At 36.4% G+C, this 14,631-nt stretch overlaps 1 protein-coding gene across 1 annotated transcript in view; it reads left to right on the top strand.

Annotated features, from left to right (window-relative positions):
- The window catches only part of LOC126355885 (pyridoxine/pyridoxamine 5'-phosphate oxidase-like), a 180,877-nt gene extending 167,271 nt beyond the window's left edge, over positions 1-13,606 (top strand). The window contains exons 5-6 of the mRNA XM_050006392.1: positions 596-798; positions 12,986-13,606. Coding sequence (XP_049862349.1) covers positions 596-798; positions 12,986-13,115 — 333 coding nt within the window. The 3' untranslated portion in view covers positions 13,116-13,606. The remainder of the gene's footprint in view (positions 1-595; positions 799-12,985) is intronic.
- Positions 13,607-14,631: the final 1,025 nt, after the last annotated feature.

The following is a 14,631-nucleotide window of genomic DNA, read 5'->3' as shown; positions in this document are numbered from 1 at the left end:
CACAACTTGACTAGAAGAAGGGATCAGTTGGTAGGACATGTTCTGAGGCATCAAGGGATCACCAATTTAGTATTGGAGGGCAGTGTGGAGGGTAAAAATCATAGAGGGAGACCGAGAGATGAATACACCAAGCAGATTCAGAAGGATGTAGGTTGCAGTAGGTACTGGGAGATGAAGAAGCTTGCACAGGATAGAGTAGCATGGAGCATCAAACCAGTCTCAGGACTGACGACCACAACAACAACAAGAACAACAACAATCCAAAACACCTTTTTTAATGTTTTTAAATTTTTCAAAATGTAAACTGTTATCTGAAAAACTATCTTCAAGAATGGATGTTACTTTGCTTCATTTACATTAAATCTTGCCTTATGGATGTAGGCATGTGAAATACATACCTGAGAACCAAGGACCTTACAAGTACAGCCTGCTGTCTGTCTGCAGCATATGTTTCCTTGCCAGCAAGGCTGAACTCATGAAAGTTCTGGGATGTGTATTCAGTTCCTTTTGCTTCTTAAAACAGAGTTCCATCAAGTCCTCAATTGTGCCAATCACTACCTAGCAGAGTTGACATGTTCAGTGCTCTGTGTTGCAGGTGCGTGTGGAAGGGGAGGTACTGGAGCTGCAGCCAGAGCAGTACCAAGATCTGTATGATGCAGAGCCACTCTTCTGCAAGATCCGGTCTCACATCTGCCAGCAGGGAAAGCCTGTTGACTGGTATGAGCACAAGCGCCATCATGATGAGGTGTATGACCGTGTACGTAATGAGGGCCTCGAACTGCCCATGCCGCCTCACTTGTGAGTACACTATGCTTCCTGTCTTCTTACTCCATGTCCCAAAAGAATAAAGAAACTTGTTTAAATCCTTAATCTGTTGGCATATTTTTCATCTAAGAGAATATATTGTACTTAGAAACTAATTGAGTTGTTCCATATCATAGTGGGAGATCACTGTTATGACCCAAGGAATATTGAAATAAATAAATAAATGAAACCATGTGAGTCAGTAGAGCCTCAGTGACTTGCAATACCATCACTCAATGGTCCATGGACCATGTGTGTGTATGGTCTTGTTACAGGAAGAAGTTCCCTGGGTCTAATATAGGCTAATGCTGGTAACGAACGTGTCACAGAATGTGGTTGAGCCTGAAATCTAGAGAAATTCACAATATGTCTGATACAGTTTTGACAAGGTTATACAGACTTCTTAACTGATGACTCTTTTGAAAGATTTCAATATTGATTTTCTGTCAAATACCGGAAGTGCTGATTGATGTTACTTGATATTCAACTTTCAATACCTTTACACATTGTAGTCTCCATTGCAAATTGAAAGATATAATGCAGTGCCCAGTAACAGTTTGTTATTAGACCCAGTTACCTTCAATGATTTAGATATAAATGTGATATACAGTGATTTATCTGAATATGATGATCGAATCGAGTAGCAGTAGCAGAGTTGTTGTTGTTGTAGTAATAGTAGTGATAGTAACAGTATAGTACAGTTGAATAATTCATCTGTGTATCACTTTGAGATGGGCAGTGGAATGTCACTGTATTAACTGAAGACTATAAAAATAATTCATGTATTCAGACACAGGCATTTACACAGTTGCAGGTCTAGTTGGGCACGACTGGACAGATAATCGGCCATGGCTTACAGTGAGAACCAACCTATTTGTCTGGCGTAATTTAGGGAACCAAGAAAAAACCTAAATTAGTATGACAGTATGGGAATTAGAGCTTCCAACTACCCAAATACAAAACAGTGTGTTTAAAATAGTGCACCTTTATTCAGTTTATTCTTAGAGTACAATACTGTTTTGATTCCACTAATTTCTCAACATAAGTCACCACACATTCTAAAGACATATTATTTCACGATGTAAAAATCTAATGCTGCAGTGTTCAGCAGTGTTCATTCATTTCTTAGTGCCAGTCAGTGCACACACTATCATCTAGCATCAGAAGCTTGGCACTAGCAACAGCTCATAGCTAAAATTAGTAGGGATGCTGATCCATAAAATTATCTCTCTTTGTTTTAAAATTGTGTAAAAGGAAATAAAGATTTATAAAAAAGAAAATTTACTTAGAAACTTGATAAAATCATAAAAGAACAAAATCAAACACTTTTTACTTACTTTAACCTAAACTGTTACTGTTGAAGCTTGATCTATCCATTTGGAAATGAAATCCTTTCTTTTGTCATAATTCGCATTAAAATGTGAATAACCTTGTCCTTCAACACTGAATGACAACTTATGTATATTTCTCTATTGAAAGCTCTGTAAGTGCATTTAGTCTTCTCATGCTTTTCTGTTTTCTGTCTCTTTTTTATATTTGTAAAACCAGCTTTTGTCCATGTTACATCACCTCAAAACAGCCTACACAGAAACCAAAAGAGTGCTTAATAATAATAATAATAATAATAATAATAATAATAATAATACTTAAGTCACAAAGTCAACTTCTCCATTAGCTGCATTCAGAATTAAAGCTGTAAATATACAAGGGTCATTTGGAAAGTAGAGAAGTTTTCTTTGTACAGAAATTTTTATTTGTTATAATTAAATGAAACTATATTTTACAAACAATTTGATACCCAAGCAACTCTTCTGCATAGTCGCTATTCAAATTTAGGCACTTATGGTACCATTTTACCAGCTTGTCTGTGCCTTCTGCATTCTCAGTTGCTGCCAAGTTGTTGATCCACTGATTAACAGCTTCTTTAAGTTCATAACCACTTTTGTAGCACTTTTCACTAAAAAAAACTTTCAATTTGGGGAATAAATGACAATAACTTGGCGCTAAGTCTGAAATGTATGGCAGATTTTAAAACATTCCCCACTGAAGCTGCCGCAACAAGTCCTGTGTGACTCCTGCAGCATGAGGCTGTTCACTATCATGAAGGAGGATGAGTCCACTGGTTACCATTGCATGCTACTTGTTTAATGGAGCAGTGATGTCATTGAAGCATCTGACAGTAGGCTGATGCCTTTATGGTCTCATCTCTAGGTATGCAGTCGATGAATGGGAGACTCTTACAGGCACAAAACACTATAGTCACAATCTTTGTTTAACTTTTTTGGCTTTGTTGGGGATTGCGAATTCCACCATTCCATTGACTGACACTTTGTTCCTGGTGCAAAATGTAATATCCAAGTTGCATCACCCCTGCCAATGTGATTCAAAAATACATCACCATCCTTTTCACAGTGGCGGAGAAATGTCAATGCAGCTGCCATTCGTTTGGTTTTGTGTTCATCTGACAAAATTTTGAGGAACCCACCTGGCACACATTTTTTATAGCCTAGTTCTGCACTAACAATCTTCCACAACACAGGTCTTGAAATGCCTGGAGAGAATGAGTGCAGCCAACTAATTGTGAAACACCTATCTCCTCAATTTTTTGTTTAAACAATCCTTGCTTTGAGTCAATCAGACATCACTGGGATCCAGCACAAGCAATCGTCATTGTGAGCATTCTTCCATCTACCATTAAAAATGCTATACCACCTCTGAACTGATGCTTCATTCATCACATTACCATTACCTGATGGCTAAAATGCATTTTCTAAAGTAAAATTTATGACTTGACCAGAACTTAACTTTGTTCTTAGCATCCATGGGGAATAGTCACGTGTCATTTTTACCTGTGTATATATTCATCCAATAAAGTATAAGTCGACAGTACCATGCCGTACCACATTTATATCATACACGCACCATTCTTGGCTTTCCTATATCTTTTTCATAACTCAGGATGGCTACTGACATTAAATTTAAGAATTGAAAACAAGTATAAACATAGAATTTTAAAAAAGCACTGATAACATTAAATGTTAACATTAATATTGGTGGTAATGGGGAGAACTGGAGCCATTACTGATGGCAATGAAGTTTGATTTTCATTTCGTGTACTGAAGCTTCCTTTCTTTAAATCATAAGTCGTCTACCTGTTTTATGTCTTCTACAGTTTTAACCCTCTAAAGCTCCCTCTAGTGCCATGGAAGTTATGATATGGCCTGGCGTTTTAAAAATCCTATCATCCTGATCCTTCTTATTTTTAGTGTATCTGTATATTCCTTTTTTCACATATTCTGCAGCGAAACTTTTCATTCCGTACCTTATAAGTCCACGTTATTCTCAATGTTCTTCTATAGCACCACATCACAAAGGCTTTGATTTTCTTCTTGTCTACTTTTCTAACTGTTCATGATTCACTGCCACTCAATGCTGTGTTCCAAATGCTCATTCTCAAAAATTTATTCCTCAAGACCCTATTTTTAGTTAGGAATATCCTCTTTGCCTATACTAATTTACTTTCTATGTCTACCTTGCTCCATCGATCTGTGATGTCCCCCTTCCGTGTCTCCCCCACCAAGGTAGCAGAATTCCTTAACTTCATCTGCTTTGTGGTTACCAATTTTGATTTTCAGTTTGCTACTAATCTAATTTCTGCTACTAATTACTTCCACCTTTCTTCAGTTTCCTCTTAATCCATAGTTTGAAATTCATTAATTTTCATTCCATCTAACTCATCCTGTAATTCTTCTTTACATTTACTGAGGATAGCAATGTCATCAGTGAATCATATCATCGATATATCTCTTTCTTACATCCTGACTATTGCTGACTTGACTATTCTTAATCTTTCTTTGCAAAAAGTAATGACTCAGGGCATTTCCTGACAGATTTAAATAAGCTGGAGTAACAACAGCCTATAAAACTACACACCTGTTTTGGCCATAGTATAAAAAAGTTTTCAGAAACGTTCTTTGATTGAATACCCACTCATTTTCCTAAGCAGGACTTGTTAACCATTAATCCGTTAAACTTTCATAAATAATTCTCCACAGTAAAAGTCACACAGGATATTATAAATGAAGTCCTTGCAAAGTTCAACAATAAAAATTATCCATATACCATGGAGTAGGCAAGACCTTTGATTGTGTGGCCCACAAAATTTTACTTGGCAAACTAAACTACTATGGCATGTCAGCATTCCAGCATGAAAATGTCTTAACATCATAACAGGAACAAGAGAGCTGCACTGAAAGAATGTTTCTCATAAATAAGTATATGATATGAACAATCATTTGGGGCAAAAAAAAATCTAGTAAACATGGGCTGTAGAATGCACACCCTTTAAACTTTGAGAACTTTTTCAGCTTCAATATTGTGAAACAAATACCTTCTTCTACAAGCCATTTGCTTTAAAAAGAAGGTTTCATAAATGATGTCCTAGCAAAGTTCAACAATAAAAATTATCCTGAAGGATATACAGCACCATGGATTAGACAAACCCTTTGATTTTGTGGTCGAAAACAAGAAAAAATTATCTAGTAAATATCAGCTTTGAAATGCATACCTTCAGAGCTATAAGTACTTGTTCAGTAGAAGGGATGTGTTTCAGAGTACTGACGATCAAAAGGTATTCATAGCTCTTAAGATGTGTGATTCAGAGCCCAAATTTACAAGACTTTCTTGCTTCAAATGATTGTTCCTGCCACATACCTAAATACTGACCATTCCTCCTGGGACACCTGGCATAAACTAATTAAGAGGCTCAATTTGGCACATTTTATACTTGGCATTATCTGTCATTGTTTTAGCCTAAAGAAAAGGGTATTAACTTGTTTTACATACTCTCTCTCATAGAATTATTAGTTCAAATCAAACAATGGAAAATCCAGAATGGAATGTAACAATATTATGAAATGGAAAGTTGTCACTCACCATATAGCAAAGATGCTGAGTCACAGATAGGCACAACAAAAAGACTTTCACAATTAAAGCTTTCGGCCAGTGGCCTTCGTCAACAATACTCATGCGCGCGCGCACACACACACACACACACACACACACACACACACACACACACACACACACTCATGCAAATGCGACTCTCACACTGAGTGTGGTTTCAGTTGCCTGAGACTGAAGTTGAGTGTGTGTGAACTGCATTTGTGTGTGTGTGTGTATTGTTGATGAAGGCCAGTGGCCAGAGGCTTTAATTAAGAAAGTCTATTTGTTGTGCCTGTCTGCGACTCAGCGTCTCTGCTTTACGAGGAGTGGCAACTTTCCTTCTCATAATAGAATTATTAATTTAATATTCAGACAGCTATACATGGCTTTGAAATTGATGTGTTACACTGAAACTAAGCGGAAAAAATCTTAAAATGAGCCATCACGGCTGACTCCTGTAATTGTCTGTATTAAATTGTAACTATGATTGAAGAAAATCATCAGTCATGTCTTCTGAGGAAATGAACCTAAAGTAAATAGGGTACTTTATTCTTTTATTTTACTTATTTAATTTTGTCGTTTGATCATGTACAGTGTAGTGAACTGGATAATATCAGATACTTTATTTAAATATAGTGATAACAAGGAAAAATAAACATTCATGTTTATTTGTACTTATACTACAAATTCATACAGTCTCTTAGTGTAGAAAAGCATAGGTACTGGGGATATCTTTGATAGATTTTTCAAATGCACTGTTATTTATCACATACACTATGTTTGGTGGTGATTCATTGAGCAATTTTAGACACATGAAATGTGTGTATCTTACACTAACTTGTAATGGTTGGGACAACATGAAAGTTTTGTTTAATCTTCTATTGTTGTTGTGTATAGTACCATGTTTAATAGTACTATGAAGAACTCCACCACATTTTTAAATATACAGTATATTAGCTTGCCCATAATATATATGCACTGTGGTGGTAGACCTTTTACAATTGTAAACACTGGTTCAGATGGTACCCTAGCTGTGCTGCCTGTTGCAATCTTAATGGATCTCATTTGGATTTTGAAAGTCTCCGAAGCTGCTGGAGTGTTTCCTCAAAATGTGAGGCCATGTTTCAGATGTGCACTGAAATATACACATTAAGCTATCATTAGTGGTTGCTCACTGAGCATCTTTTCTGTTTATCCTTAACTGCCCATATCCACTTTTCATAGTGATGTGCTCAACATGTTGTTTTCTTTTAAATCACACCTTGTCCAAATACCAAGAAAGATTGTTGCAGCTCTATTTGCAAAGGGTTGGGTTGTTTATGAGACTTTTGAAGCAATCCATTTCAGAAGAACCACAATTTCCCATTAAAATATACAAAATTTACTTTCCTGTCAATCTCACCTCTTCATCTGCGGTTCAAAATGACGTTCATTATTCTAGAACAAAGGTTTCCAACAGGCTTCCATAAATACAAATATAGATAAGGAATTATGACACCTAACCACTTCAGAAGGAAATTTAAAAAAATTCGTTCATCAAATTCCTATAAGCTACATAGCAATAACAATGTTTATTGCAAAGCTACGTGATAAGTTGTAATATATTGCAAGTGGTATCTTTTTATTACAGATGTAGGTAATGATTTTCTCTGAATGACATCAATGATTTCATCTTAATATTAAGCTACCAGTATGAGTGAGAGAATTTTCTGTTAAGCTACTAAGATGTACTCAGGTGTCATAGGTACAAATTACAATCAGCAATAGAATGATAGTTTATTGTTAACACAGTGTAGTGATTAAGTTTAAACACAATGCTTGCCTTTTTCTAATGTATGCCTTGACTAATTTCACATCCAAGGAGGATTGGATCTATGGAACACAATGAATGTTACGTGTATATGTACGTATAATCAAATGTTTTAGAACAAAATTATTCATTCTTTTTTTAATTAGTTAATTTTAATTATGGCCATATCAACTTTTAAAGTAGTAATTAAAGACAGTGTTGTTCCTTCAGAGCTGTGAAGGGTTGTTAACAATCACATTTGTTAAAGTTCCTCTCCAAAGTCCTCTCCATTCTTTTCAAACTATAGTCTGCCATTCCGTAAGATTTATTTACTTACCCCAAACTAAGCCACTAGTAACAAACATTCTGCTCTGTTTTCTGTAGTCTGATTTATCAACATCTTGTTTTGTATTATGTCACAACAGCTTGAACTTTTTCAGCAATGTGCACAGTAACATTTACAATTTACTACAGCAGAGTCCCACTAATCCAAACTGCAGTAATCTGGAAATTCAGTTAATCCGAACATGAAAAATGTTAGTCTAAGTATGGAAAACTGTGATGTAAAGTGCTGCACATACACACTATTTTAATTTACTCAGTACAGTAAACATGTATTAGAAAAATTGGCAAGAAAACATTAGGTTTAAGCAATGAATAACAATGAAAGAAAAGCTGTCAAAGTTATTAAAAGACAGCAGACATTTTATTCCTACTTTTTAGATGACAAAAACTCAGCCATTGTTTTTTGGCTTAATGAAGACAGTCTGTTATATGAGGCATAGTTGCACCATCATCTCATAACCATCAAATCAGCAGGTGTAGCAGTGGGATGTTGCTCCAAATAACATAGCATGAGGTCAAAGGCTTCTACTGCAACACTGTGTCACTTTCAGCCCCATTGTCACTTCCGTCACAGCAGTCCACTTCTTCCTGGTCTTGAGTCACAGCAGCAACTAAATAAGCATCAGTAAGGTTCTCCACACATGCCCCATCAGCTGCCATCCACTCATCTGTGTCTCCTTCACTAGCTTATTCACATTCAGGGATTTTCTGTATCATTTCTGGTAGATTTTCCTCTTCATTTTCAACTAGGTTGTCCTGATATTCAAGAGATGTCCACAGTTTTCTCCACGATTTTCTCAGAGTATTTTCTGAAATATGCTGCCATGCCTCAGCGGCCCAATGAACAACATCCTTCACATTGGTCTTTTTTATTTTCTCCACTAAAGGAATGCTATCATCTTAGATCAGAATTCTTAAAAATTGATTTCTGTAAATCAGTTTTAATGTTTGCAGTACACCCTGGTCCATTGGCTGTAAAAATGGTGTAACCTTTGGAGCAAAAACTTCACCACAATTTCTCCATCACGTAATTCCTCAGTGCTGGGGTGAGATGGTGCGTTATCAATCAAAAGGATTGCATGGGGAGACAAATGATTTTCCTTAGAAAACCATCGAACAGAGGGAACAAACTGGCCGTGAAACCATTCTTTGATCAGCTTACCATCCACTCATGCTTTTTCTGGTTGCGATAATATACAGGCAGGGACTTCATGTTGCAGTTTTCAAAAGTTCTGGGCCTAGCAGATTTGCCGATCAGCATTACAGACAGCTTGTGATTACCAGCAGTGTTGTTGCACACTAATAAAATCGCATGATCTTTGCACATTTTAAAACCAGGAGCATGGTCTTCTGCATTTGATGCCAGGCTTTTTGATGGCAATGCCCTAAAATTAAGGCCAGTCTTGTCAGTTTTATACATTTGTTGGGGAGAATACTTTCTCTCTCTTATCATTTTTTCAAACTCACCCAAGTATTCCTTCACTGCATCACGGTCAGAAGAAAGCTTCTCTCCAGTAATTGTTAGCAGATGGTTTCCATGACCTTTTTTAATGTGTCCAACCAACCCATAGTTGCACTAAAACATTCATCACCATTTATTGACTTGTTCAGGTATACAGCCTTCTCCTGAAGCAGTGCTCCACTCAAAGGAGTTCCCCTTTCTTTTTCCTGTGTAAACCAAAGGACAAGAGCTTCATTCACTTTATTGTACTGGGACTGTTTCAAAGTCTGCCGAATTTTGAATGTTTTTCCCCAAGACGTTGCACAGGACTGTTCAAGCTTCACTCGGTTCTTTTTCCAATCACAAATGGTTGCTTTAATGACAGCCAGTTCCATTGCCAGTTTAGATACATTCTCACCATTGTCCATCTGCTTAAAAGCATTCAATTTGTCTTTGAGAGTTAACATTGTACCTTTCCATTTACTCATGGCAAAAATATGTACACCACTACACCTGAATAAATACAATACAACTGTTACGTGTGCCAGCAGTTGATAACTAACATAACCAAGCGATGTGCAAGCCAACTGGCAGTGCACTGACCTCAGACACTACAAAGATCTCAACAATGCACAACAGCAAGGGCAGGGAGTGAGAGTGAGCCATTATTCCCACAATTGTTCCCATTTGTTACCGTGGTGTACCAACTTATCTGCTTGGTGTACTTCATTCTAGAAACTCGTCACCATAATTCTGGCTAACCTGAACAAATTAGTTCGTATTAACGGGAATCTACTGTAATAATAAAAGTTAGCCTTTGCCATACACCATGCAGTGGCTTGTGGAGTATGTATGTGGATGTAGATACACTACTCACAAATCTATTTTGAATCAGCTATATGTTATATGATGGGTGTTCAATAAGTAATGCAACAAACTTTCTTTTTTTATTCAGCCAATTTCAGATGAAAAAAATGCGGAATTTGTTGTGGGGCATTGTGGAATATTCCTGCTTTGGCTTCTATAGTTTTATGAAGTTATGACAGGTGGTGGCACAATATGCAGCCTTCAAAATGGTGTCTGTAATGGAAGTGTGTTTCAAGCAGAGAGCTTACACTGAGTTTCTTCTGGCAGAAAACCAGAGCATTGCAGACACTCACAGGTGCTTGCATAATGTCTGGCAGTGAGCACAATCGCATTGACTCACTGGGCAAGGCATCTGATATTATCATAACAAGGTTGCACAAACCTGTCCAATCTCCCATGTGCCAGCCAGCCACACACAGCTGTGAATTCTGCAATGTTGAAAGATGAGGACACCCTCATTCAAGGTGATCAATGGGTCACAAAAAAACAACCAAACAATGGTTCATCACTTGAAATTGAAACAAAATGGCAATCCACTGAGTGGCACCATGCCACCTCTCCTCCAAAGCAAAAGTTCAAAGCCACACCCTCAACTGGTAAGCTCATGGTGATGGTCTTCTGGGACTCTGAAGGTGTTATTCTGTTTCACGTCCTTCCTTGTGGTGCAACGATCAACTTGGATGTGTATTGTGCCTCCCACAGGAAACTGAAGATGCAATTCAATATGTTCCCCATCACAAAAATGCAAATAAACTTTTTCTCCTCTACAACAGTGCAAGGCCTCACACAAGTCTGGGCATTGGAGAGGAGCTCACAAACTCCTTTGGACTGTTCTTCCTCATCCACCCTACAGCCTGGACCTCACACCGTCTGACTTCCATCTGTTTGGCCCAGTGAAGGATGCACTCCACAAGAAGCAGTTATGTGGATGAAGGGGAGATAATTGATGCTGCAAGACATTGGCTCTGATATTGACCAGTAGAGTGGTACCATGTGGCCTTACAGGCCCTCCCAGTGACGTGACCTAAGGCTGTCCCACTGAACAGAGATTATGTTGGAAAATAGGGTTTTGTAGCCAAAAGGAATGGGAATAAAATGATGTACTGGTTCCAGAATAAACCCAACATGCTTTTGAGAGAAACAATTATGCATTAAAAACTGAAGCCCCTAATACATTTTATCAAGCTGCAGCACAACATCTCTGTAGTCATGGATGTATGGTGGGGTTCTCACAGAGAGGATACATTGCAATAAAGTTCGTATAATATGATGGATATTGATGTGACACTTGTGCTCCCACAGAAGCAGCACAATAAGTAACAAGACACAGCAGTGGCAATAGCCTTGCAGTTGCTGCTAGCCTCAATGCGGACAACTTCCGAATATGTCACATATTTACTTGAGCCTGGAGCTCCAGCATTAAAAGTGATTTTGGTGTGTTAACCACATTTGGTACACAGCATAGCATGACCTAAAAGGTGTCAAACATAAACTAGCCAGTGACTACATTTTTTACTGCAAACTTTTCAAAATATTTGCTGTGTTTTACTTAATTTCAAGGTATCACAATAGATATGGGCAATAGTGAAAAGAAAACTAGTTCACTATCAAACTGTGACATCAGACAATAAGATGAAAAATAATCTTCTTTTTTTTACTGAATAATTTCCTCAAAATTGAATGAGAAGATTGTATAACAGATAACACACACCAAACCAAAAACAGTAGTTTTAATTTTTAGGTAAAACATAGAAGTTTCACTGAGAAACTAACTACAGTTTCACCAACAAAAAACATTTTTATGCACATCAGATGACTCAACATTTCCCTCCCCATGCCTCATACTATACAGTTGTGTGGAGCAACAACCCCATGTTGCATCAGGCAATATACGAGTATCAGAGAACTGTATCAGTGTTATATTGTTGTCATCCCATTGCGAACCACTTAAGCTGCTTCAATTATATTCCTGCACACTCCATCAATGTGGGTCACATATCATTTCACATATTGCACTGCCTCAGTGAAAAACATGCCTGACTGTCATCGAAATGTGGCATAGGCATTGTTTGAGGAGTTTGAAATAAATATTCATTTATGATTAGTTACATTTACCAAGGCTGGGTAAATTATGTATACAGAATGTAAATGATCACTATTAAGCAACAGGAATAACTCTAAAAAGAAAAGAAATTTCCAGCAGGTAATATCACAAATATATTTTTTGAAGCTAAACGGTTCCACATATTCAAGTCACTGCATGCAAAGACTGATATCAGTTGTACTGAAATAAATTCAAGAGTGTCATAGCTATTTAAATTTAAAATCTACTTGAGTTTACAATTTCTGATAGCAGTTTTCTTCACTGGATATGCCAGAATGGGTTCATAGATTTGATTTGTTATTTATATTATAAGTTAATGAGATTTTGTTAGATATTTCACAATGAAGAGCAAGTAAAATGTATATTCTAGTAACATGGAATTATTGTAGCTGAGAGATTATTAATGCTGAACGACTGAACTAGTTATAGCAAATGATTGTAACCCATTCTGGAGCACAAAAAGCACAAATTTAAGATGTCAGATTTCAGGAACTGCAAAAAGTGGGTTTCTTTTGGAAAATAGAATGCACATGTTGAAAAATATGGCAGGAATATAGCCTTCCATTCTAATAGTATTACTGGATTGGCTACTTTTCATTACATTACTGTGTTATTAATATCTTGCACTTATTATTTAACAACAATTAGTAAAGCTTGACTTATTATTTCTCTCTATGCTTTCCTGTTTCAGTGTGGCCTACAAGCTTGTGGCGAACGTAATGGATTTTTATTACGCTTATGACGAACTGATTGGTGACAGATTATTGTTCGTTCTTGACCCAGATACAAAAAAATGGAAGTACAATCATGTATATGCTTAAATACATTAAGAACTACAAACACTGCCATTTGTTTATGTATTACCATTTTATATCAGCGTTTTCATAAATTAAATGAACTTTATTGTGTATCACACTTTTGTTAGCAGTTTTTCTTTGTATGTCATATATAATTATTTTTGAACAGATGTATTTGTTACACTATCAAGTTCATATGTGTAAAAGAGAATACTCTTGAATGTGCTATTGTGATCTTTTGTAAAAATAAAGGTGGAAAAATGATAGTGGTTACAGCAATTATCTTTCAAAGCTTCAAAGTTATCACTTACTATTGATTTCTTTTGGGTTATTCAGTGTGTGTCTATGTTAACATTCCTCATTTTCTGTCAGGACTTAATATATATATTTGTTATACTTTGTTAAGTATGAAATTGTATTCATTTTTGTTTATATGTACAAGCCTACAATTTATGTTTGTTACAACAGTTATTTTCCTCACATTACTTAATAAAATCCATCTTATATATGTATTACATACGTAAATTGAATACAATTACAATATTAGCATGCTGAACACATTTCTGTACCTTTATTGCTTCTAAGGAAATGAGAGTATGTATCATGAATATGACAGTTCATTGTCATATAGTTTGTGTGTCTGTTTCTGTGAATTCACATAATTTAACATTGCCAGGATTGATCATCACATCCAGTTGGGTAATTTTTAATTTCCTATTCCATACATTGTTACTTTCTTCAGTGGTGACACACCACTTATATCAGTCACACATGATATCTGTTTTACTACCAATGAAGAGAGATATATACTTACAGAAAATGTAATTAGGGTTTACATTTATAGATTTTCATTGACATTTTACTGATGCTTAAGGATATATTAGACCAACTTATTACCCAATAATTCAGTCACTCTACCTCAAAAATTATTGGGACCAAATATCATTGTTATTTCTGTTTCTCACCAAGGCACAAGAGTGTAGTAGTATTTACTATAGGTCTTATACATGATTTACCTGTGTGTTTAATGTGCCAAAATAAATCATACTTTTGAACATACAATTTTGTTTTCTTTCGCTGTTGAAACATATGATTCTGTTATCTTTCTATATGGGAATAACAAGCAATGTGAGATTAACAAAATCCAGACATAAACTGAGTACTGTAACAATGTAATGTGAATAATATATGAGGGTTGCCCAGAAAGTAATGCACCACATTTTTTTTTTCTTCAGCTGTTATTCACTGAACGTAATGAGAACTAAACACATGAAAGAAAGGTGTTTTATCTACATATGCTGTTTTTCCACGTAATCTCCATCCCATTCTATGGCTTCCTCCAGCATGAAACAAGGCATGTATGTCCTGTCAGTACTAATTTTTGTTGTGTAGTGGAGCCAGTGCTTCACTGTGTTAACCACCTCCTCATTGTCCTCAAAATGTCTTCCATAAATGGCATACCTTGATGGCGAATGACAAAATCAGCTCACTGCAACATGTCGGTGTGACAGCTGTGGATGTTCATCCCGACCACTGCAAA

Source organism: Schistocerca gregaria, chromosome 1 (genome assembly GCF_023897955.1).
Source record: "Schistocerca gregaria isolate iqSchGreg1 chromosome 1, iqSchGreg1.2, whole genome shotgun sequence".
Lineage (NCBI taxonomy): Eukaryota > Metazoa > Arthropoda > Insecta > Orthoptera > Acrididae > Schistocerca > Schistocerca gregaria.
The sequence above is the reverse complement of the archived record's forward strand: the minus strand, read 5'-3'. Positions and strand labels throughout refer to the sequence as shown.